Source organism: Cebus imitator, unplaced genomic scaffold, assembly GCF_001604975.1.
Source record: "Cebus imitator isolate Cc_AM_T3 unplaced genomic scaffold, Cebus_imitator-1.0 Scaffold51, whole genome shotgun sequence".
Classification (NCBI taxonomy): Eukaryota; Metazoa; Chordata; class Mammalia; order Primates; family Cebidae; genus Cebus; species Cebus imitator.
This window is the reverse complement of record NW_016107366.1, coordinates 8,418,929-8,440,483: the sequence shown is the minus strand read 5'-3', so window position 1 is coordinate 8,440,483 and position 21,555 is coordinate 8,418,929. Positions and strand designations below refer to the sequence as shown.

At 45.3% G+C, this 21,555-nt stretch overlaps 1 protein-coding gene across 1 annotated transcript in view; it reads left to right on the top strand.

Moving 5' to 3' along the window:
- The window catches only part of TMOD1 (tropomodulin 1), a 91,488-nt gene that overhangs the window by 61,288 nt on the left and 8,645 nt on the right, over positions 1-21,555 (top strand). The window contains exons 6-9 of the mRNA XM_017527855.2: positions 955-1,085; positions 2,680-2,787; positions 5,752-5,895; positions 20,087-20,231. Of these exons, the coding sequence (XP_017383344.1) occupies positions 955-1,085; positions 2,680-2,787; positions 5,752-5,895; positions 20,087-20,231 (528 nt within the window). The remainder of the gene's footprint in view (positions 1-954; positions 1,086-2,679; positions 2,788-5,751; positions 5,896-20,086; positions 20,232-21,555) is intronic.

The following is a 21,555-nucleotide window of genomic DNA, read 5'->3' as shown; positions in this document are numbered from 1 at the left end:
GAGTTTCGCTCTTGTTACCCAGGCTGGAGGGCAATGGCGCGATCTCGGCTCACCGCAACCTACGCCTCCTGGGTTCAAGCAATTCTCCTGCCTCAGCCTCCCGAGTAGCTGGGACTAAAGGCACACGCCACCATGCCCAACTAATTTTTGTATTTTTAGTAGAGACGGGGTTTCACCATGTTGACCAGGATGGTCTCGATCTCTTGACCTCGTGATCCACCCGACTCGGCCTCCCAAAGTGCTGGGATTATAGGTGTGAGCCACCGTACCCGGCCTTCAACTTCTTAATCTACCTGGAGTTCATGTTTGTGTGTGCTATGGAATGAGATCAAACTTGCATTTTCTTTGAATTGATATCCGATGGTCCCAACACCATTCCTTGCAAGATTGAGCCTTTCATCACTGGTTTGGGCCTCCACCTTTATCATCCACGTGGGTCCATTTCTAGGTGCCTCCTCTGTTCCATGAGCCCTTTTGTCCTTTCCTGGGCCAATTTTGCATTACCTTAATTACTCCACTGCATTGTTCCAAAGCTGGCATTTTGGCCCCAAACAAAAATGAGGCTGCCAGAAAAATAATTATTTCTCCATCTGGAAGACGGGCGCATTTCTTTCCCATCCAGGCTTCATCTTGGTCTCCCAAGAGCCCACTGTGGTAATGAGAACCGGTGAAATGACTCTCCCTGCTTTACAGGTGAAGACCCAAGGTTCAGAGAATTTAAGTAACTCACCCAGTTCTTGCAGCACCTCAAAGGCAGAGTCCAAATAGAACCCCAGCCTCCTGGCTCCCTTGCGGGGCTGCTTCTGAGTGGAGCCCCCTACCCCCACCAGCCCCTGCGATGTGCAGCCTTCACGTGCCCAAACTCTGCACATGTTCCCTTCCAGAGCATCCTTGTGTTGGCAGAAAGTGAGCCCCTTGTTTCTGTGAGCCACTTCCTTTTGTTGGTCACTCTAGGTGTGATTAAACCCACACAATACAAGCCTGTGCCTGACGAAGAACCAAACTCAACAGACGTAGAGGAAACGCTGGAACGGATAAAGAACAATGACCCGAAACTTGAAGAGGTTAACCTCAATAATATCCGGGTAAAGTCCATTTATTTCACTTTCCCTGTGTGTGGGTGGGGGAGGGGAACTGTGTCACCCAAACGCAGATGGTCCACGCTTGGCTGTGCAGAGTAAACAGGGTCCTGTTTGGACTCTGGGTGTTTCTGCATCAGGAATAGGGACAAAACCTTTGCAAATGGGAGCCTTTAAGGGGGGTGGCGGTGTAAACAAGCGCATCCCGCAGTCCTGGTTTCTTTCTGAGGATGATATCGGGGCCAGATGTTTAGCATGGACCAGTCCCACTTCGATCTGGAAACCTGCCTCATTATTCAAAACACCGAGAGATTCTCTGAGATAAAATCATGAGTCAGACACACGCTGCTGCACGGGATCTCAAGGCTGGAAAAGTCCATTGCCCACTAAGCTTGGGGGTAACACAGGCCCTGGGCAGGTCCCTCCCCTGTACCATTGCTACTGCTGTATCACTTTCATATTCAGCCTCATTTTACAGCCACAGAAGGGAGCTGTTGGCCAAAATGTCCAAAGCAATATCCCAAGCCGTCTGCCCTTTTCTCTGTGGACATTTCCTTATGTGATCCCCAGGGCAGGGAGGGACAGGTGGGCAGGCAGTCCCACCCCGAACAGGCCACTGGAGAAAGAATTCAGAGACAGACGCAGCTGCCTACCCACCTGCTCAGCCCGGGGACCACCGGATTAGTTCTGGGAGGGGGTGGAGGTAAGACTAGAAGCCAGCCCCCCATGCCCCTGCTCCACTTTCTTTCCTTCTCCACTTTCTTTTAAGCAGCTGCCAGCCCCACGGCACCATCAGATTGGAAACCTGCACCCTAGTGTTTGCCTCCACCTGGCCTCGCCGTGCTCTGCTCCCGCGGGAGCTTAAGTGACACTCTGAAATGAGAGATGGTAAAAACACAGCCATGTTTGATTTCATGTGCCCAGTGGGAGACACTGGCACAATTCAGAATGCGGCACTCTGGCAGTGAATGCCACCTCAAGGCTGCATGAGGGATGGAAGCTCCCTGTGAGGCCTGCCTCCTCTGGCCTCAGTTTCCCCTCTCTGCTATGAGCCTGTTGGTCCAGATCTCATTGGTTTTCACCTGAGAAGATCATCACCATTTTGTAAAAGTTCCCCAGGAGTCTCTGATGTGCAGCTGGAGCAGAGACCCCCTGGGGAAGATGTTACATTGTATGTAACCCCCTCTCCTGTTTTCCAGAAACAGGGCCAGAGAGGGGAAGAGGCTTCCACAGAGACACATAGCAAGTCAGAAACACTGCCAATCACTGGGGCCAAAGCCAGGTCCAGCCCTTCCCCACACCCCAAGTCCTAGCTCTTTGCAACACTCCACGCCTTAATTTTTGCCTCTTCTCTGGCCTCCAAGTGCACAAAGAAGTTACAGGTCTTATCTGAAATTTTCAGGAAGGATTTTCTAAATCTGTTTACCAGAAAGTTCTCCCCAAATCTTAGTCATCTGGGACAAAGCCCAAACCTTTTGCCCATTCAGCTTTTTGGCCAGAGACTTGCCAGAAATCAGTGAGGAGCCAGGCTAATCTGCCTGCCTCAGCCTGCCCCAGGGGAGGCTTCTGGTCACTCCCTCTGTTGCCTTTCTTTGTGCAGAATATCCCCATCCCCACCCTCAAGGCGTATGCAGAAGCCCTGAAGGAAAACTCATATGTGAAGAAGTTCAGCATCGTGGGCACACGGAGTAATGACCCCGTGGCGTATGTACGTATCTTTCTATTCTGTTGCATTGTGGATAGGGGGCTTTGAAACAGAAGGGTTGAAATATACGGCCTCACGACCGGTTGTATCCCACTAATGAAGTGTTCTATGTGGTAGCGGAAAGCACTGGACCAGGAGCCATGGCGGGTGTAGAGGGATCAGCCATTACCCAGCACCACCCACACATCATCCCAGCCAGTCTTCACAATCACCGCCAGTCTCAGCTGTGCAGGTCTCCCACTTTGCACTTAAAGAACCTAGGGTTCAGAGAGGTCAGGCAACTTGTTTTGTCCAGTCACACAGCAAGTGAGAGGTCGGACCTGCAATTCCAGTGCAGTCATGTGACCCTAAATCTGGTGCTGTCTTCACTCAGCACATCATATTAGAACAAGGGCCTGCCCCTCCCTGTTCCTCAGTTTTTCCTTCTCTAAAATCAGTGGTTTCAGCTGGGCGCAGTGGCTCATGCCTCTAATCCCAGCACTTTGGGAGGCCAAGATGGGTGGATCACTTGGGGTTAGAAGTTCAAGACCAGCCTGGCCAACATGGTAAAACCCCGTCTCTACTAAAAGTACAAAAATTAGCTGGGCACGGTGGTGCATGCCTGTAATCCCAGCTACTTGGGAGGCTGAAGCAGGAGAAGTGCTTGAGCCCAGGAGGCAGAGGATGCAGTGAGCCGAGATCACACCACTGCACTCCAGCCTGGGTAACAGAACAAGGCTCCATCTCAATCAATCAATCAATCAATTAACTAAAATCAAATAAAATCAATGGTTTCATCAGCAGGTCCCAATGACCAATTTTATTTTACCAAGTCTCAAAAGACATTTCCGATCAAATTAAATTGTACTTACTCTGAAGTGGCCATCAACTCTTCTTTTTAAACAGCTAGCACACATGTATTAAGAGTCTGTCTGTGCCCCACACTACGTTAGGTTCTGGGAATACAACGGTGACCCCACAGTCTCAGCTCCCACTTTCATAAACATTCTAGTCCATTTGGCCTAGGAGACAACTACAGGATCACAGTACAGTGCGATCACTGCAAAGCTACGTTCCTGCAAGAAGGGCAGAAACTAGTTCATCTGGGCTAGTAATTGACAATTTAGTAGAAATAGGTTTTTTTCTGATTTTTAAAATAGGTAGGACAGTGTTCTTTCATATTTTTGAAATAATAGAAATAGCTCACAGTCTCCCATTGCTGCCTGTGGGGAATCTCTGGATCGATGACCTCGGACCTCAGATCTCCATGGATCCTGAGTTTGCCTTTAAAAACACAGCTGGCAAAGCCACATGCCCTGTATGCTACTATGTCATGGATCAGAAAGCAAGCATGTCCATGCTGGCCCTCAGCTGATGTCCACAAATGCTTTTTGGACATGGGCTCTGCCAGACCAACAGCTGATATCAGTCCGTGCATACCAGTATGTCCATGTCAAACACTGAGATGCTTCCTCACCATTTGGTAAAGCAGGCTGCCAGAGCTCTGTCAGTGCCCCCACTGCCTAGCCGAGCTTTTCTTCTGGGCACCGGTTTCTCCACTGGGACCCAGCATGCAAGGAGTTAACACCTGGCAAGACAGTGCCTCCAGGACTTACTCAGCCACCAGCAAGTCCAGTTGGATCAGCCTGGTGAATTGCCTACTGGTTGTTATTTGATTACTTTTTTTAAAATTAGATTTGATTAAGCCAGGCCAGGCCTTTCCTAGGAGCAGGGAGGTTCTGGTGGAGGGTACAGAGAGGACTCTGACTGGGTCCATTCCCTCAGGAGGGCCAGCCAAGTCCGAGACAGACACCATTGTAGAGAAAGCTGACATGCCATCCTGGGGGCACACTGAAGTGAGGGGCACTGAGGAGGGGTGATGATTTGAAAACAAAGGGCTTCCTGGGAGCTGAGCCTCTCTGCAGGTCTCAGCAAGGCAGGGGTGATGGGGCAAGTATTCCTAGCTTGGAGCATCATTTCAGAAAGCATGGCCCACTGATCAGTATGTCCTATCAGCTGCTGGTGTCTTCTTTCCTCCATGACATATCGTTTCCACCATCTGCTAATTACCTCATTTCCTTCAGAGGCTCTGATTGTCATCTATACCCTTTGGCTGAGTTCCTCTGAACGTGCTAGGGGCCACCTAAGCTCCTCTTCTCCAGTTTGCCCTGGTTACTTGCCCAGTGGGTGGTTTCCCAGGCTTTCCTCTTCTGCTCTGTAGTGATCAGATGAAGAAAACCATGTCTCCATGGAATTTCCACAGGGCAGTAGGAGAGACAAGTGGGGAGTATGTATGGGAGGTTGAAACTTCACTGGTTGCTGAATGAACATTTCCTGAGGACCTATATGTGCTGGGTACTGTGAGCAACATAGGATGGATAGGATGCATTTTCAGCCCACCAGGAGTATATAGTCTAATGGCAGAGACAACCCCGGTATGAAAACAACTCCGAACAGAGGAATACAAGGTCCATAATGAGGGAAGTATGGCTCCATTCTATGAGGATTCAAGTGGGTAGGCTACAGTCAGCTAGGGAATGTCAGCAAGAGCTCTAGGGGAAAGGAGCATTGAGAATGGCCTTGAAAGATGGGCAGAGCTTGGACAGGGAAGCAGAAAGGGAAGGGAGTTCCAGGTTGGAGGGATAAAAAGGGCAAAGACAAAGTGGAAAAGCACTGAGCTGAGCAGGCATGGGGAGCTGTGAGTAGCCCCACTAAAGAGGAGTGGTGAGAGCTGATTCTGGACAGAGGAGGCGACCCAAGTCACAGAAGCTTTGGAAGTAGGCTAAGCAGCATAGAATTCTACTGTGGGGGATTGGGAGCCATGGCAGGTTGCAGGAGAGGAGAGACACAGTCAGAGTTATGCTTGGTGAAGGACCTGGTGGAGATCATCCTCCTGTGCCCCTAGGTGTCTTAGGATCTACCCAGAGGGGCCTCCAGCCTTGCTCAGGGTGACTCATGGGCATCCTTACATTTCTCCTGTGCTTCAAGGCCCTTGCTGAGATGCTCAAGGTGAATAAGGTGTTGAAGACACTGAATGTGGAATCCAACTTCATTTCTGGAGCTGGGATCCTGCGCCTGGTGGAAGCCCTCCCACACAACACTTCTCTGGTGGAACTGAAAATTGACAACCAGGTGAGATGGTCAAGGGTCTCCTCAGGTCTATAACTAAGTGCAGCCCACTGGCCTGCATTTTTTCTCATGCTGCTGGATGGAGCTGAGAATGCTGATGATAGACACTCAGAGCCCAGCTTTGAGGGACCTCCAAGGTCCCCAAAGTTCATATCCTCTACCATGTTCACCTTCCTCCTTCATCACTCCCACTATGTGCTCTTCCAGTTCTGCTTGAGTCCCTCTTGTGATGGGGCACACTCTCCTTACCAACATCACCCCTTCCATTCTTAGGCAATTAGAGCATTCTTCCATATATCCAGTAGAAGTCAGTTCCCTGTAAGTCCTGTTTGTTGGGCTTAGCTCCGTACCCTGCTTCTATCCGTTCTCTGCTTCTAGGACATCTGTTGCACAGACTTCATGAACTACTAAACTCTCCTTCCCCAGGTTAAAATCCCCCATTTTCTTCATTCTCCTCCATTTAACGGGACTTTTGAGTTTCCTTACCTTTCAGGTTACTCTCTGGGCAAATTCTAGTTTGTCTTTATTCTTACAGAGTTACTGTTTCTCTGTAACTTCTGTGGGCCAGTCATTTATCTGCAGGGTAACTTTCAGCTCCAACTTTCTGAGAGGCTGCTAATAACAATATCTTATATGTTACATGTGTTGAGCGTCTCCTGTAGGCCGGGCTCTGAGCTACACATCTTACATCCATCATCTTTGATCTTCACAACAACCCTGCAGAATGTGGGTATCATTTTCAGTGTTACTACCTGCAGGGGTCTGTCTTGCAAACTTTTACTAAGCAACAGATGAATAAAGTACACTGACACACAGATATTATGTTTTGCTAGTTCAGCTGAGGGACTGGGTGGCTTGCAGATTCCTTGGAGAGTGCTGTAAACAGTTGCAATGGCCATCCTTTACTAGTTAGAGAGACTTGCATTTATTTAGTAAAGTTTAATTCACAAAAGCTTGAGTTAACACCACCAGAGTGGATATTAAAGCACAGGTTCTGATGCTTAAAGCAAACACCATTAGCGGATAATATCCTTGGTCAACCTTCTCCTGAGAGAGCCATCTGGCTCAAAGATTAGTTTTAAGACCATGTGAGTAAACAAGTTAGTTAGGTAAACTCTTTTGCATACCTTAGCTATTTGCTTTACTTATTAACTAAATGTAAGGGGGATTCAGGCTGCCTTTGGCTGAAACTGCTACTAAAACTGTGAAAAACCTTTCAGGCCTTCTGAAAGAGTTTGAAACTATATTCTATAACTTTACTATTTTTCTTTTAATACTTTTGCCACCACCTTGAGTGAATTCCTACATCTTCAATCTCAGTTTTCAGAAAGCAGTCCAGACAGGCCAAAGATAAGCCCCTTTTTCAGGGTCACAAGGTCAGCATTTAGGAAGCAGGATTTGAATCCAGGTCTCCTTGACTCCAAAACTCACACCTCTTCCACTGTAACATATTTCTTTTGATGTTAAAATGCTTTCTTTTTTTATAAATGGGGGACTTAGTTATTTTTTCCCCTACATGGAAAATTTTTGCTGAATGGTTATATTAATGTATGCGTGGAAAAAAGACTGGAATGAAATATTACAAATTCTAAACAGTGATTATACCTGAGTGAGATTATCACTAGTTTTTAACTTTTTTATTGTAAAATATGGCAAACATACAGAAAAGTACATAAAACTTAAATACATAGCTTAAGGATTATAACAGGCATGTAACCCCTGTCCAGGTCAAGAAACTAAAACATTACCAACCTCCAGAAGATTTTGACTCCCTTCCCAACCATAACCCTTTCAAAACCATTCACAGCTTGCTCCCCACTTACTTTCATGCCTCCTTGCCTTTCCCTCCTCCTGGAATGTCGTCACCTGCCTCTACCCTCTTCTCTGCCTTCTGGGTTTAGTTGAAGCTTCTCTTAATCTTAGTGGTATTCTAGAGACAACTTGAACCAGCTTGCAAGAACTGATTGTGCATATCTTTTCCCAAGACCAGTGATGGCACATTGGTACCTTGAATTGCTCATGATAGGAGGGAGTGTTTACACTATGGAAATTGGCAAACTGGCACACCATGCATCAGGGGTGTTTTGTTTTTTTTCTTTGAGATCCAGGTTATCCCCTTCTTCTCCCACTAGCTTGCCATAGCTCCTCCAAACCTCTGCCCAAAGAGAGTTAAATGCTTCTTCCTCTGGGCTCCCTAGCACCTTGGCTTCCCTTGAGCTTCCCAGAAGCTGGTGCTATGTCTGAGGCAACTCCATATCTCAGGGCCCAGCTCAGGACCTGGCCCTTCAGGGGTGCCTGGTAAGGAAGTTGCCTTGGATGGTCGTGCATATTGTTCATGACACAATGAGGTAGCAGAGAGCAAAATTCAACCCGGAATCCACACTCCAAGCTTGGTGCCTCAGTATGGGGCTTTGTTCACCCAGAGAGGACACCTTTTTCTCATTCATAGAAAGTGGTCACATGAGCCGTCAGCAGCCGTGTCACATGCATTAGCTGCAGTGGACTCCTTGCATCTCTCCCATGCCGGTGGTCTGCTGCTGCCTCACTCATTCTCAGGCCCTCCCCAACCCCACCCCTTGGGCACCCTCCCTTGGCCATTGCTGACTCTGCTCCATTGGAGGCAAGAGGGACAGAGGAGATGGAACAAAGGCATGCAGGCTTGGCAGCAGCCCTGGGCCAGGCCCTGGGATTGGCTACTTATGTGAATCCCAGCCTGGCCTGGCAGGAAGTCAGGGTCTACCCAGAGTCAGCTGAAACTTAACTCCTCGGGCAGAATGTCAGCCAAAGAGGACTGAGAGCACTGGCTTCAGGTCACTGTGGTGGCAGCTGCCAGGGAGTTGCCCCCTCCCTCCACACACTGTCACCCCAGAGTCCAAGATGGTACCCATGCTAACCATCACCCTTACGCTAGCTGATCACCCTGGTTCAAACAAATTCACTTTCCTGAGCCTGTTTCCTTGCTTGTAAGATGGGGATGGTAAGAATCTGCTTCTAAGGAGATAGCCGATGTAAACTCTGAAGTTGTTAACTTTTAGAATTACTAGGAAGGTGATCTAGGGAATTCACACATTATTCTAAGAGTGAATTTCCTGAGCAGGTATCATGCGCCAAGAATCATACTGGGTGCTTTGTGTCTGTTATCTAATTTAATGTTTACAAATACTCTGTAAGTGGATGTTACAACCCACCCCCATATCACAGATGAAGAAACTGAGCGCCAGGCAGGCTATGCAACCTGCCAGAGGCCACACAAGAAGCAAGAGGGGCAAGATTCAAACCTAGGTCTGTGTGACTCCAGAGTCCATGTATAATGCTTTTCCTGTTTGGGTTCTCAAAGCAGCTGTGGTTTCATGTGATGTTAGCCTGGCTTTTCTCATCTGTCCTCTGGCCTGGGCCCTGAGCACTGCTCAGCACACCTCCCATCCAGTGAGTCTCTTTTTAGGTTCATCTCGACATTTTGATGGATGCTGGCTGCTTGCCAGGACTCTGCTGGGCTGTGTGTGGGACTGAAGCTCCAGATCCGCCCTCCAGAAATTTCCTCTCTGGATGGAGGAAAGATGGTTACAGAAAGCACCATCATGCCAGGTGCTCCAGCAGCCAGGAAATGGGCGGTGAGATCCATGAGAGGGAGCAGCCTTAGTCAGGAACAGGGATCAGGGAGGGCTGCTTGGAGGAGGCAGATTTTGAGATAAACCTATAGATGCTGCATAGACCCATAGGGTGGAAAGTTTCCCAGGTGAAGTGGAGGCCATGGCATCCCAGGTGCAGAGAGATGGAGTGGGGAAAGCATGGAACCCATGCACACAGGCTCATGATACCCCCAGAGGAAAGCCTGAAAGAGGGTTAGGAGTTAGAGAGCTTTGAATGGGTGGGTTGGGGGAAAGTAGGCCGTGGCTGTGCTCTGGGAAGATGGTTCTGGCTGGATGGGAGGAGACTGGGGGGCAAGGAGAGGTTATCAGGGCCCAGGACCAGGGGGCTATGAGGAGATGCTCCTGCCTAACTGGAGTTGGGCCTCAGGGAGGGGGCTTGCTGACCCAGGCTCGGGAGGAGGCCACCTGTGCTTCCTCTTCAGGTGCCTCAGCCCCAGGCTCAGGGGAGGCAGGGCAGTGTGACCCAGAGGAGGTGTCGAGTGGCATTTGATTTATTCCTCATTCCTGGTTAGTCACCGAGGTCCTTGGAGACGGCTTTTTCCTCAGTCCTGTGCTTATAACCTGTAGCAGCGAGTCTCTGTCCTTCTTTCTCCTTATACGGCCAGGGAAAGGGACTTGGGGAGTTCTGCCCAGGGTGACACGGAGCTGGCTCAGGACATAGTTTGGGAACCAGGACTTTGAAGCTGTTTGTTTACTCAAATAGTCTCTCTTTATTTCCAAGCAATGTTCCGTTGCCGCCTGTGGTCGTGCCGAGGCCACGGTGAGTGGGAAAGGGCAGAGCAGGCCCCGGAGCTGGAGGCACTAGGACAGCATCCAGCCCAGGCCTCCTTTCACAGGTGGGGAAACTGAGGATGAGAGAAGGAATGGGACTAGCCCAAGGCCACGGGCCAGGTTAGTGGCAGAGCTGGGCTGGAGCTGCGGTATCCTGGCGGCACTGATGGTTGGGTGGGAGAGACCCTGTGGGCCCCGAGGGAGCTGCAGGTTCGGCCCAGGCCAAGCAGCCATCTCCACATACGGCTTCTCTGCTGCTCTCACCTCCCCCTCCAGACTCCTCACAGAGCTGCCCCTCCCCAGGACCCACAGAGTGCAGAGGGGCCCTGCCCCCAGGACAGACAAGGCCTGGGGTGAGCCCCACAAATGAGAATATGTACAGTGTCTGGGGGTACTGTCCAGATTCCCCACTTTTTATTCCAATATTTGACAATGAGTATGTGCTTAATATTTTGAAGAGAAGTGAAAGCAGGTAGACTGTGCTGTCTTTTTTTCCCAGACTGGATGATTTGTGTCTGGCTTTTTTTACTCAACATTGTGAGTGTATCAGTTATCTGTAGCTGTGTAACAAATTATCTCCAAATATAGGGACTTAAACAGCCTCAGAGTCCTGACATAAAACAGTAAACATGTATTAGCTCACCATTTCTGAGGGCCGGGAGTCCAGGAGCAGTGTGGCTGGCTGACTTCATCCAGAGGGCATGATCTGTGGTGGAGGAACTGCTTTCATGAAGGCTCCGTCACAGTGTGGGCAGGAAACCTCCGCCCCTTGCCATGTGAACCCAGCCTAGGGTTGTTGGAGCGTCCTCACAATATGGCAGCTAACGTCTCCCAGAGTGAGCGAGCCGAGGCAGAGAAAAAAGAAAGCCTCAAATGCCTTTTTTGTTTTTTTTTGAGATGGAGTCTCGTTCTGTCGCCCAGGCTGGAGTGCAATGGCATGATCTCCATTCACCGCAACCTCCACCTCCTGGGTTCAAGCGATTCTCCTGCCTCAGCCTCCAGAGTAGCTGGGATTACTGGCATGTGCCACCACGCCTGGCTAATTTTTTGTTTTTTCAGTAGAAACGGGGTTTCACCATGTTGGCCAAGCTGGTCTTGAACTCCTGACCTTGTGATCCGCTCACCTCGACCTCCCAAAGTGCTGGGATTATAGGCATGAGCCACTGCACCCAGCCTGCCTCAAATGCCTTTTATGACCCCACCTCAGAAGTTACACAGAGTCATTTCCACCATATTCTGTTTATTAAAAGTGAGTCACAAAGCACAACCCACACTTGAGGGGAGGGAAATCAGCACCACCTTTGGGAGGGAGGAGGATCAAAGAATTTTACAGATATTAAGTCATCAGAGTAAGAATTATCTATATTATTTTGTATCACAGCAGTTGTCCAGAAAGACCTCTGTAACTAGCAAAGCTACCCAAGGATGGAACAGGTACCTCAAAGCAGGAGAAGCTCCCATCCTGGGGGTGTGTAAACAGCTGGAGATGGAAGGAATTTTCATGTCAGTTAGGGTTTGGGATTCTGGAGTTGGACAACAGAATTCCCAGGGCTCCTTTCTGTTGTGATTTGAAGTATTCCCAGTTGTCCATATCATCTGGGAATAGCCAGAATTGGCCCTATCAAATATCCAACATGAGCTTCTTGATGTTCCTGGTGCTTCTGGCCAGAATGGGGGTCTCAGAGCCACCAGCTCCAGGATACAGCTTGTAACACCTAAGGTATTGGTTGGTGGTTTTGTTCAAGAGCAAATCTGATCTCTTTCTCACCAGATGAGTAATGCTCTGTGGTGGTAAAGGTGTGAGGACACACAGCATCACACACGGCTGAAGGATTTCTATATCCTTTTGGCAGAGCAGACTCAATTGTAATTCGAAAGCACCTATCTTTCACCCAGCAGTTCTGCGTCTCTGTAGGGAGCCTGAAGTATACCCACTCCCTCCCCTACCACTGCCATGTGGTTTGTAACAGGTAAAAACAGAAGTAACCTAAATATCCATCTATCCATTGGCATCCTGTGAAGCCAATAGAAGGAATAAAGTCATTCTCTATGTACCGACTTGGAAAAAGCGCTGAAAAAAATTAAATGAAAAAGGCTGGCTGGACGTGACAGCTCATGCCTGTAATCCCAGCACTTTGGGAGGCCAAAGAGGGAGATCACCAGAGACCAGGAGTTCAAGACCAGTCTGGTCAACATAGCAAAACCCCATCTCTATTAAAAAAAAAAAAAAAAAAAAAAAAAAAAAAAAAAAAAAAAAAAAAAAAAAAAAAAAAAAAAAAAAAAAAAAAAAAAAAAAAAAAAAAGAAAGAAAGAAAGAAATTAGCCAGCCATGGTGCCACATGCTTATAGTGCTAGCTATTTGGGGGGCTGAAACAAGAGGATCACTGGAGCCCAGGAGCTGAAGGCTGTAATGAACTATGATTGCCCTGCTTTGCACTACTGTACTCTAGCCTGGGCAATAGAGTGAGACCCTGTCTCTAAAATAAATAAATTAAAAAAAAATAAAATGAAAAAGCCAAGTTGGAGTACAATGAGTGTAGCATGAATTCATTTAAAGAAGAAACAAATACCACAAAACAAAATCCCAGGGATGCAGACAGGTTGAATAGGAGCAATGCATGTCAAGGGGCTTTGTACTCTATACACCCTTTCGCAGAGGCAGCCCTTGAAATCTCTGGTAGCCCCTTCACTCAGGGGAGACCAGTACTTTCTGAGATGAACCCATCCTGAGTTTTAGCAGGGCATTTCCAGCAAGTGACCTCAAGGAGAGGCCAGGCTTCCTGCTAACTGGGGAAGGTGGGCGAGGGAGCTGCCAGTTCCTTCTTGGGGCCTCAGATGGTTGCTGTACCAGCTCCAGGACAAAATGACCAGATTCCAGGGCTGTGCTGAGTCCTCCGAGGACAGACCTGACCTCTTCCTGGCATTCTTAGGAGCCTTGCCAGAGGGGCTGGTGGAGTTTCACCAGTGTCTCTCTGCCTGCCATGGCCAGCTTTCTGAGCCCAGTCTGAACCCACATGAGCTCTAGTGAACTCAGAATACCTGGGGGGAGTTCTCCATCAAGAGTCTCAGCTACAATTCATGCTTGCCCATTGGGATGCTGGGCTGATATCCACTCTGTCCCTCCCAAGCACATTTGTATTTCCTCCATTCTATTCAATTCTGCACACCTTGACCGAGAGAAACTGGGTAGTATGTCCTACCCAGGAGCTCATGTTCTACAGCAGCACTGTTCGATAGAACTTTCTGTGATGATGATGATGTTCCCTATCTGCACTGACCAACATGGTAGTCTCTAGCTAGCGGCTGTTTGTTTGTTTTTGTTTTTGTAGTGACGAGTTTTCTCTATGTTGCCCACTCAGGTTGGTCTCAAACTCCTGGTCTCAAGTGATCCTCCTGCCTCAGCTTCCCAAAGTGCTGGGATTATAGGTGTGAGCCACTGCACCCAGCTACCAGTAGCTATCAAGCACTAGAAATGTGGCTAATAGGACTGAGGAAGTGAACTATACGTCGTTTCATTTTCATTATTTAGATGTGTAGAGCCACATTGTGGTTAGTAGCCACTGTCTTGGACAATACAGTTCTAATTGGCGAGGCAGATTAGAGCCAAATGACCCAAGTAAGGCAGATGGACTGTGTTAGGTGTAGGGAGAGACATCCAATGTGCACTTGAGTGTGGTATGGGGAGAGATATTTCCTGGGGTCAGGATCAGGAAAAGCCTCCTGGGGGAGGGGGAATTTGCAGTGCATGTTAAAGCACTAGGGATATACAAACAGGTGCATACAGGGAGGCTAAGAGCATTCCACATGGAGTCACATGAGCTTTTAGGAGTAGACCTCTGTCTGCACCAGGTACTATGTATCGGACTGCCAGAGATAAACAGGCTTTGTAAGGAACAAGAGAGAGAAGGAAAGCAAGGAATCATCTGTGAGGCCCTGGAGTGCCCGGCTGAGGAGGTGGGGCTCTGTCCTGTTGGCTTAGTGAGGGAATGAACTGAAATCATGCAAGTGGACACAAGGCAGGACCTGGAACACAGTAAACAGCAGCAGCTCTTGGCAGTGGGGAGCCTTTAGAGGTGGTTGTGTATTTCTGTTTGGTTTCTATTTCTGTTTTTTTTTTTTAATTAAACTTTTTAAATTTGGGGATAATTGCAGACTAGTATACAGTTGTAACAAATAAAACAGAGGGGCCAGGTGTGGTGGCTCACACCTGTAATTGTAGCACTTCGGGAGGCAGAGATGGGTGGATCACTTGAGGCCAGGAGTTTGAGACCAGCCTGGCCAATGTGGCAAAATCCCACCTCTACTAAAAATACAAAAAATTAGTTGCATGTGGTAGTACGTGCTTGTAGTCCCAGCTACTCAGGAGGCTGAGGCAGGAGAATTGCTTGAACCTGGGAGGCAGAGGCTGCACTGAGCTGAGATTGTACCACTGCACTCCAGCCTGGGCAACAGAGTGAGACTCTGTCTCAGAAAAACAAAAGAAAGGAAAGGGAAAGAAAGGGCTTTGTGCTCTGCACGAAGCATCAGCTTTGCACAGACAGCCCTTGAAATCTCTGGTAGCCCCTTCACTCAGGGGAGACCAGTACTTTCTGAGACTAGCCCATCCAGAGTTTTAGCAGGGCATTTCCAGCAAGTGACCTCAAGGAGAGGCCTTGAGATCTTTCTTTCTCAAGAAAGAAAGAAAGAAAGAGAGAGAGAGGGAGAGAGGGAGACGGAGAGAGGCAAGGAAGGAAGGAAGGAGAAATAATACAGGGAGATCCCTTGTACTCTGCAGTTTTGGTGGGAACTGTAGTTTTGTGTCACAGCAAGTATAGTAACATTGATACAGTCAAGATACAAAATATTTCCATCACAAGGATCTCTCGTGTTCCCTTTCCAAGCTCACTTGTCTCTTCCTCCTGCCTCCTTAACCCTAGGCAACCACTAACCTGTTTTCCATTTTAATATTTTGTCACTTCAAGAATTATATATGTATAATGTTATATAAGTGAAATCATATACTATGTAGCCATTTTGGACTGGCTTTTTTTCCACTTGGCATAATTCTATGGAGATTCATCCAAATTGTTGCATGTACCAACAGTTTGCCCTTTTTCACTGGTGAGTAGTAGTCCATGGTGTGGAGGTACCATGGTTTGTTTGACCATTCACCTGTTGAAGGATGTCTGGGTTGTTTCCAGGTTTGTCTGTTACCTATAAAGCTGCTATAAACATTCCTGTACAGATTTTATGTAAACATATGTTTTTATTTCTCTGGGATAAATACCCAGGAGTACAAACTGCATTTTAAGAAACTGCTCAACTCTTGTGCACAATGACTGTGGCATTTTCTAGACCCACCAGTAATTTATGAGTGAACCAGTTTCTCTACACCCTTATCCATGTTTGCTGTTGTCGCTAATTTTTATTTTAGAGATTTTGATAGGTATATAGTGATATCTCATTGTGATTTTGATTTGCATTTCTGTGATAGATAATGATGCTGAACATCTTGTCATGTGAATATTTCCAGTATGTACATCTTCTTCAGTCAATGCCTCTTCATATCTTGTCCCCATTTTCTAATTGGATTGATTTTTTTTTCCACTGTGTAGTATTTTCTAATTGACATCTACTTCACATACCACACAATTCATCCTTTTAAAAGGTACAATTCAGTGGGTTTTGATGTATTCACAAGGTTCTGTAACCATCACCACTATCTAATTCTAGAAAATTTTTATCACTCAAAAAAGAAACTCCATGCTCATTAGCTCTCATTCTGCTTGTATCCCCTTGCACTAACCTCCTTTCCATCACTACGAATTTGCCTATCTAGACATTTCATGTCAGTGGAATCATACGATATATGGCCTTTGCGTCTGGCTTCTTTCATTTAGCATAATGTTTTCCAGGGTCATTTATATTGCATAACAGCACATATCAGAACTTTATTCCCTTTTTAGCTGAGTAATCACTCCATTGTTAAGGATCTACCACATTGTGTGTATCCATTCATCAGCTGATGGACATTTGGGATGTTTCTGCTTTTGACTATTCTGAATAATGCTGTTATGAGCATTCATTAACAAGTTTTTGTGTGGACTTACGTTTTTATTTATTTTCCACCTAGAAGCAGAATTGCTTGGTATATGGTAGCTCTATGTTTAACTTTCTGAGAAACTGCCAAACTGTGTTTCAAAGCAGGAGCACCATTTTATATTCCCACCAGCAATGTCTGAGGGTGCCACTTTCTCCACATTCTTATCAACACTTGTTATTGTCTGTCTTTTCCATTATAGTCATCTTGGCATGTATGAAGTGGAATCTTGTGGTTCAATTTGCATTTTCTGAATTAATGATGATGAGCACCTTTTTGTACATTTATTTGACATTGTTTATCTTCTTCACAGAAAATGTCTATTCAAATCCTTTGCTCATTTATGAATTGCTATTTGTGATTTTACTGTTGAGTTCTAATAGTCTTCAATATTCATAATTAAATCCTCTATCCACCAGATATTTTAAAAATATCAATACAAAATATTTTCTCATTCTTTGTGTTGTCTTTTCACTCTCTTGATAGTGTCTTTTGAAGCACAAATGTTTTAAATTTTGACGAAGTGTAACATGAATTTTTTCTTTTGTTGTTTGTGCTTTAGGTGTCACATCTAAAAAACTATTGCCAAGGTCACAAAAACTTACACCTATGTTTTCATCATAGTTTCATAGTTTTAGCACTCACATTTACGCCTTCATCCATTTTGAGTTTTTACATATTGTGTTTAGTGTCTAAATTCGTTCTTTTGCATGTGGATATCCAGTTGTCTCATCACCATTTCTTGAGAAGACAATTTTTTTTCCCATTGGATTGTCTTGATGTCCTTTTTGAAAAGCAATTGTCTATAGATGTATGGATTTATTTCTGTACTCTCAATTCTATTTATCCACATAGCTGCCTTATGCCAGTACCACAAAGTCTTAATTACTGTAGCTTTGTAGTAATTTTGAAATCAGGAAATGTGAATTCTCTAACTTTGTCCCTCTTTTTCAAGATTGTTTTGGCTATTCTGGGTTCCTTTCATTTTCATGTGAATTTTAGGATCAGCTTGTCTATTTCTGGAAAAAAAAAAAAAAAAGGAAGCTGGAGTTTTGATAAGGATGGCATTGACTCTTTTGATCAATTTGGTAATATTAAAATATTAACAATATTAAGTCTTCTCATCCATGAAGACAATATCCATGGGATCTTTTTATATTTATTTAGGTCTTCTTTATGTATTTCAGTGTTGTTTTGTAGTTTTCAGTATATGTCTTTACTACTTTTGTTAGAAATGAATCTAACAAAAAAAAAAAAGTTAGAATTAGCATTCTATTCTTTTTGGCCAAGTGCAGTGGCTTGCACCTGTAATCCCAGAACTTTGGCCAAGGCAGGCGGATCACCTGAGGTCAGAAGTTTGAGACCAGCCTGGCCAACATAGCAAAACCCTATCTCTACTAAAAATACAAAAATTTAGCCAGGCATGGTGGCACAACTTGTAATCCCAGCCACTCGGGAGGCTGAGGCAGGAAAATCACTTGAACCCAAGAGGCAGAGGTTGCAGTGAGCCAAGTTCGCATCACTGCACTCCAGCCTGGGCAACACGAATAAGACTGTCTAAAAGGAATAAGTATTTTGTAAGACTCTGTCTCAAAAAAAAAAGAATTAATATTTTTTATGTTATTACAAATTGAATTATTCTCTCAGGTTCATTTTCAGATTGCTTATTGCCAGTGTATAGAAATACATCTGATTTTTACATATTGATCTTATATCCTGTAATTCTGCTGAACTTGCTAATTTTATGTAGAAATGTGTATGCCTTAGAATTTTCTAGATATTACATTATATCATCTGCAAATACAGATAGTTTTACTTTGTCCTTTTCTGTCTGGATGCATTTTATTTATTTTTCTTGCTGAATTATCTTGTCTGGACCCCCCCCCGCCCCCCAAGTAAAATGTTGGTGAAAGCAAACATCCTTATCTTGTTCCTAATCTTGGTGGGGGGGGAAGCTTTCAGTCTAACCGTTAAGTATGATGTTAGCTTTCTGTCTTTTACAACCTGTTTAAGATTATATTTATGTTTTATTATTTTATTATATATGGTAATAGAAAATCCAAACAATACAATAAGATATAAAGGACAAAACAAAAACTTTTTCTCCAAAACCCAGCATTATCAATATCCTTCAAAGTTTTTTCTCTGTATTATGTATGTAAATGGAAAATATAGATAACTTTACATACAAATAGTCTATTTTGTGACCAGGGTTTTTTTTTTCTCCATTCAATATTGGTTCATGGCTATCTTTCCATGCTTATGACCAAAGATTTGCACCATCATTTTAGAGCTGCCCACATCCTATTTAGTAAGGTTGAACTATCATTTATCTGAGCAACTTTCTCTTCATTAATTCTTTTATTTTTTATTTTTTGGAGACAGAGTCTTGCTCTGCTAACCAGGCTGGAGGGCAGTGGCGCAATCTCGACTCAACTGCAAACTCCGCCTCCCAGCCTCTGAGATAGCTGGGATGGCAGGTGCCCGCTACCACACCCAGCTAATTTTTTTGTATTTTTAGTAGAGACAGTGTTTCACCATGTTGCCCGGGTGGTCTCAAACTCCTCAGCTCAGGCAATCTGCCTGCCTTGGCCTCCCAAAGTGCTAGGATAACACGCATGAGCCACTGTGCCTGGCCTCTTAATTAATTCTTATTTCCCTTTTCCTCCCACTATTATAACTGAGACTGTGATGAACATCCTCATCATATCCTTCCCAACATTGTTGGATCTTTCCGATTTTTCTTTCTGATTTTTTTTTATATCTTTGTCAGATGATCACTATAGATTTGGGAACAGGGAACTATTAATAATATGATCAGAATTGGGCTTCAGAAAGCTAACTTTGGCATTCTCAACTTACCATGTGATCTTGGGAAAACCCTTGTTCCTTCTCTGGGACTCAATATTTTCATTAATAGTTTGAAGAGGCCGGGCGCGGTGGCTCAAGCCTGTAATCCCAGCACTTCGGGAGGCCGAGGCGGGTGGATCACGAGGTCAAGAGATCGAGACCATCCTGGTCAACATGGTGAAACCCCGTCTCTACTAAAACTACAAAAAATTAGCTGGGCATGGTGGTGCGTGCCTGTAATCCCAGCTACTCAGGAGGCTGAGGCAGGAGAATTGCCTGAACCCAGGAGGCGGAGGTTGCGGTGAGCCAAGATCGCGCCATTGCATTCCAGCCTGGGTAACATGAGTGAAACTCCGTCTCAAAAAAAAAAAAAAAATAGTTTGAAGAGACTAAATTACTGGTTATCAAACTTGGCTGCATATTGAAATCTCCTGGGAAGATTTTAAAAACACAGCCATCAAGAGTCCCACTCCCCAGAGATTCTGATTCAGATAGTATGGGGTGTAGCCTGAACAGCAGGATTTTTAAAGTCTCCTTAGGACTAGATGAGATTGAAGGTCCTCCAAATATTTTTCTGTTGTGGAGCTCTTGCTTGGGCACCTGCTCAGAGAAAGATTTTTGTAAAGCAGTGAAAAGATATATTCTTGGCATCCAGCAGACCTGAGTTTGAATTCCAGGGCATTTGCTCCTGGCTGTGTGACCTTTCGACTTCTCTAAACTTCCACTGGCTAAAATCCCCTCCCACTACTCAAGAGTTTCTGCAGGTAGAGGGCGTTTAGGCACCGTACACGTGGAATGAGTGGTGATTATTGTTTTTTGTGTTGTTTTTTTTCTTTTACCAAAGAGCCAGCCCCTGGGCAACAAAGTGGAAATGGAGATCGTGAGCATGTTGGAAAAAAACGCAACGCTTCTTAAATTTGGCTACCACTTTACCCAGCAGGGGCCCCGGCTTCGGGCATCCAACGCAATGATGAACAACAATGACCTTGGTGAGTAGAAACATGCTCCCTGCCCTGCCCAAATGCCTGTTACTCCCTCCACCCGCGCTGGGGATGTCAGGGAAAATTCCGTAGATACCTCTCCAAGTCTTCTTTAACCTTGATTTTCACATTGATCGCGTCTTCTTGTTTTCTGTGTTTGTGCCTCATCTCCACCCTGGACTATGAGCTCCTTGACTTCAGGAGCTAAGACTCGGTCCTCTCCTCCTCAAAGCACAACTCAACACAGGCCAGGGCCAGAGCACACATAAGCGTGTTAGCAGAAGGAAATGAAATTTGGGAGGGCATAAGGACCCTAGGAGTATTTTCCTCTTCTGAATAACCTTCTCTGAACTCATAGCATCCTCTCCAGGTCATACAGTTCAGATTTAGCCCCAAATCCCAAAGCTACCTTCCAATATGACTACCAAAATCCTTGGCCTAGGAGACTTCACATTGATTTTAAGGTAAAAGTTGGAAATGTCAACATCATAGTAAAGTAAAAATAGGGTATATTACTTTAATCTCAATTAAAGGCATAGTTTTTTTTTTCTGAAATGAGAAATGATTATGAAGGAAACATTTCCAGGAAATTTTTAAAAAGAAAGAAAATTTAAGAAAAAATATCACAACATTGTTTGATGATGAACACCTATCATATACCTGTATGAACAAATAGGTATATGTCAACTGAATGAAAAGTTGAAGCAGTCACGATCTTACTTGCAGATGCCAGTTGTTCACAAGTTCTGTGTAGTTATTGCTTATGTATATTCCCGCTGGCTGCCAAAAAAGCATTTGATATAGCATTCAACAAAGGGAGCATGACTGACAGGGCTGTAGGAAAACCAGAGGGGAAAAAAATAAGAAAAGCAGTAGGTCTCTATCATTAACATGAATGATGATTATATTTAGACTTGAGTTTCCTAGAACCGAGGCAGGAGGAAGCCAAACCAAGTTACAGTATTCTTATCACAGAAGAGAAGGAAGCATAATGAGTTTGAAAATTTTTAAAAACTTCTTTTTGGGATTAAATTATGAAATAAGTATGTGTTTTAAAGGACAATGTCTTCTGTGAGCTTCTCATCAGATTCAAACCTGCTCTACACAATAGTTTCCAACCCTCAATAAAATGCAAACAGCCTAATATGAATGCTCCACTCAAAGTATGTCACTTCCTGGTGATTTATGTGAGGCCAGCTCACTACCTGGAAGCCCTCGAAGAATGGAGATGAGCGTGTAGGGGTGTATACTCAAGGTAGATGTGCACAGACCCCACATGCATAGATAACCACAGAACTCACACGCTCACACGCTTTAGATCGAATTATTCAAT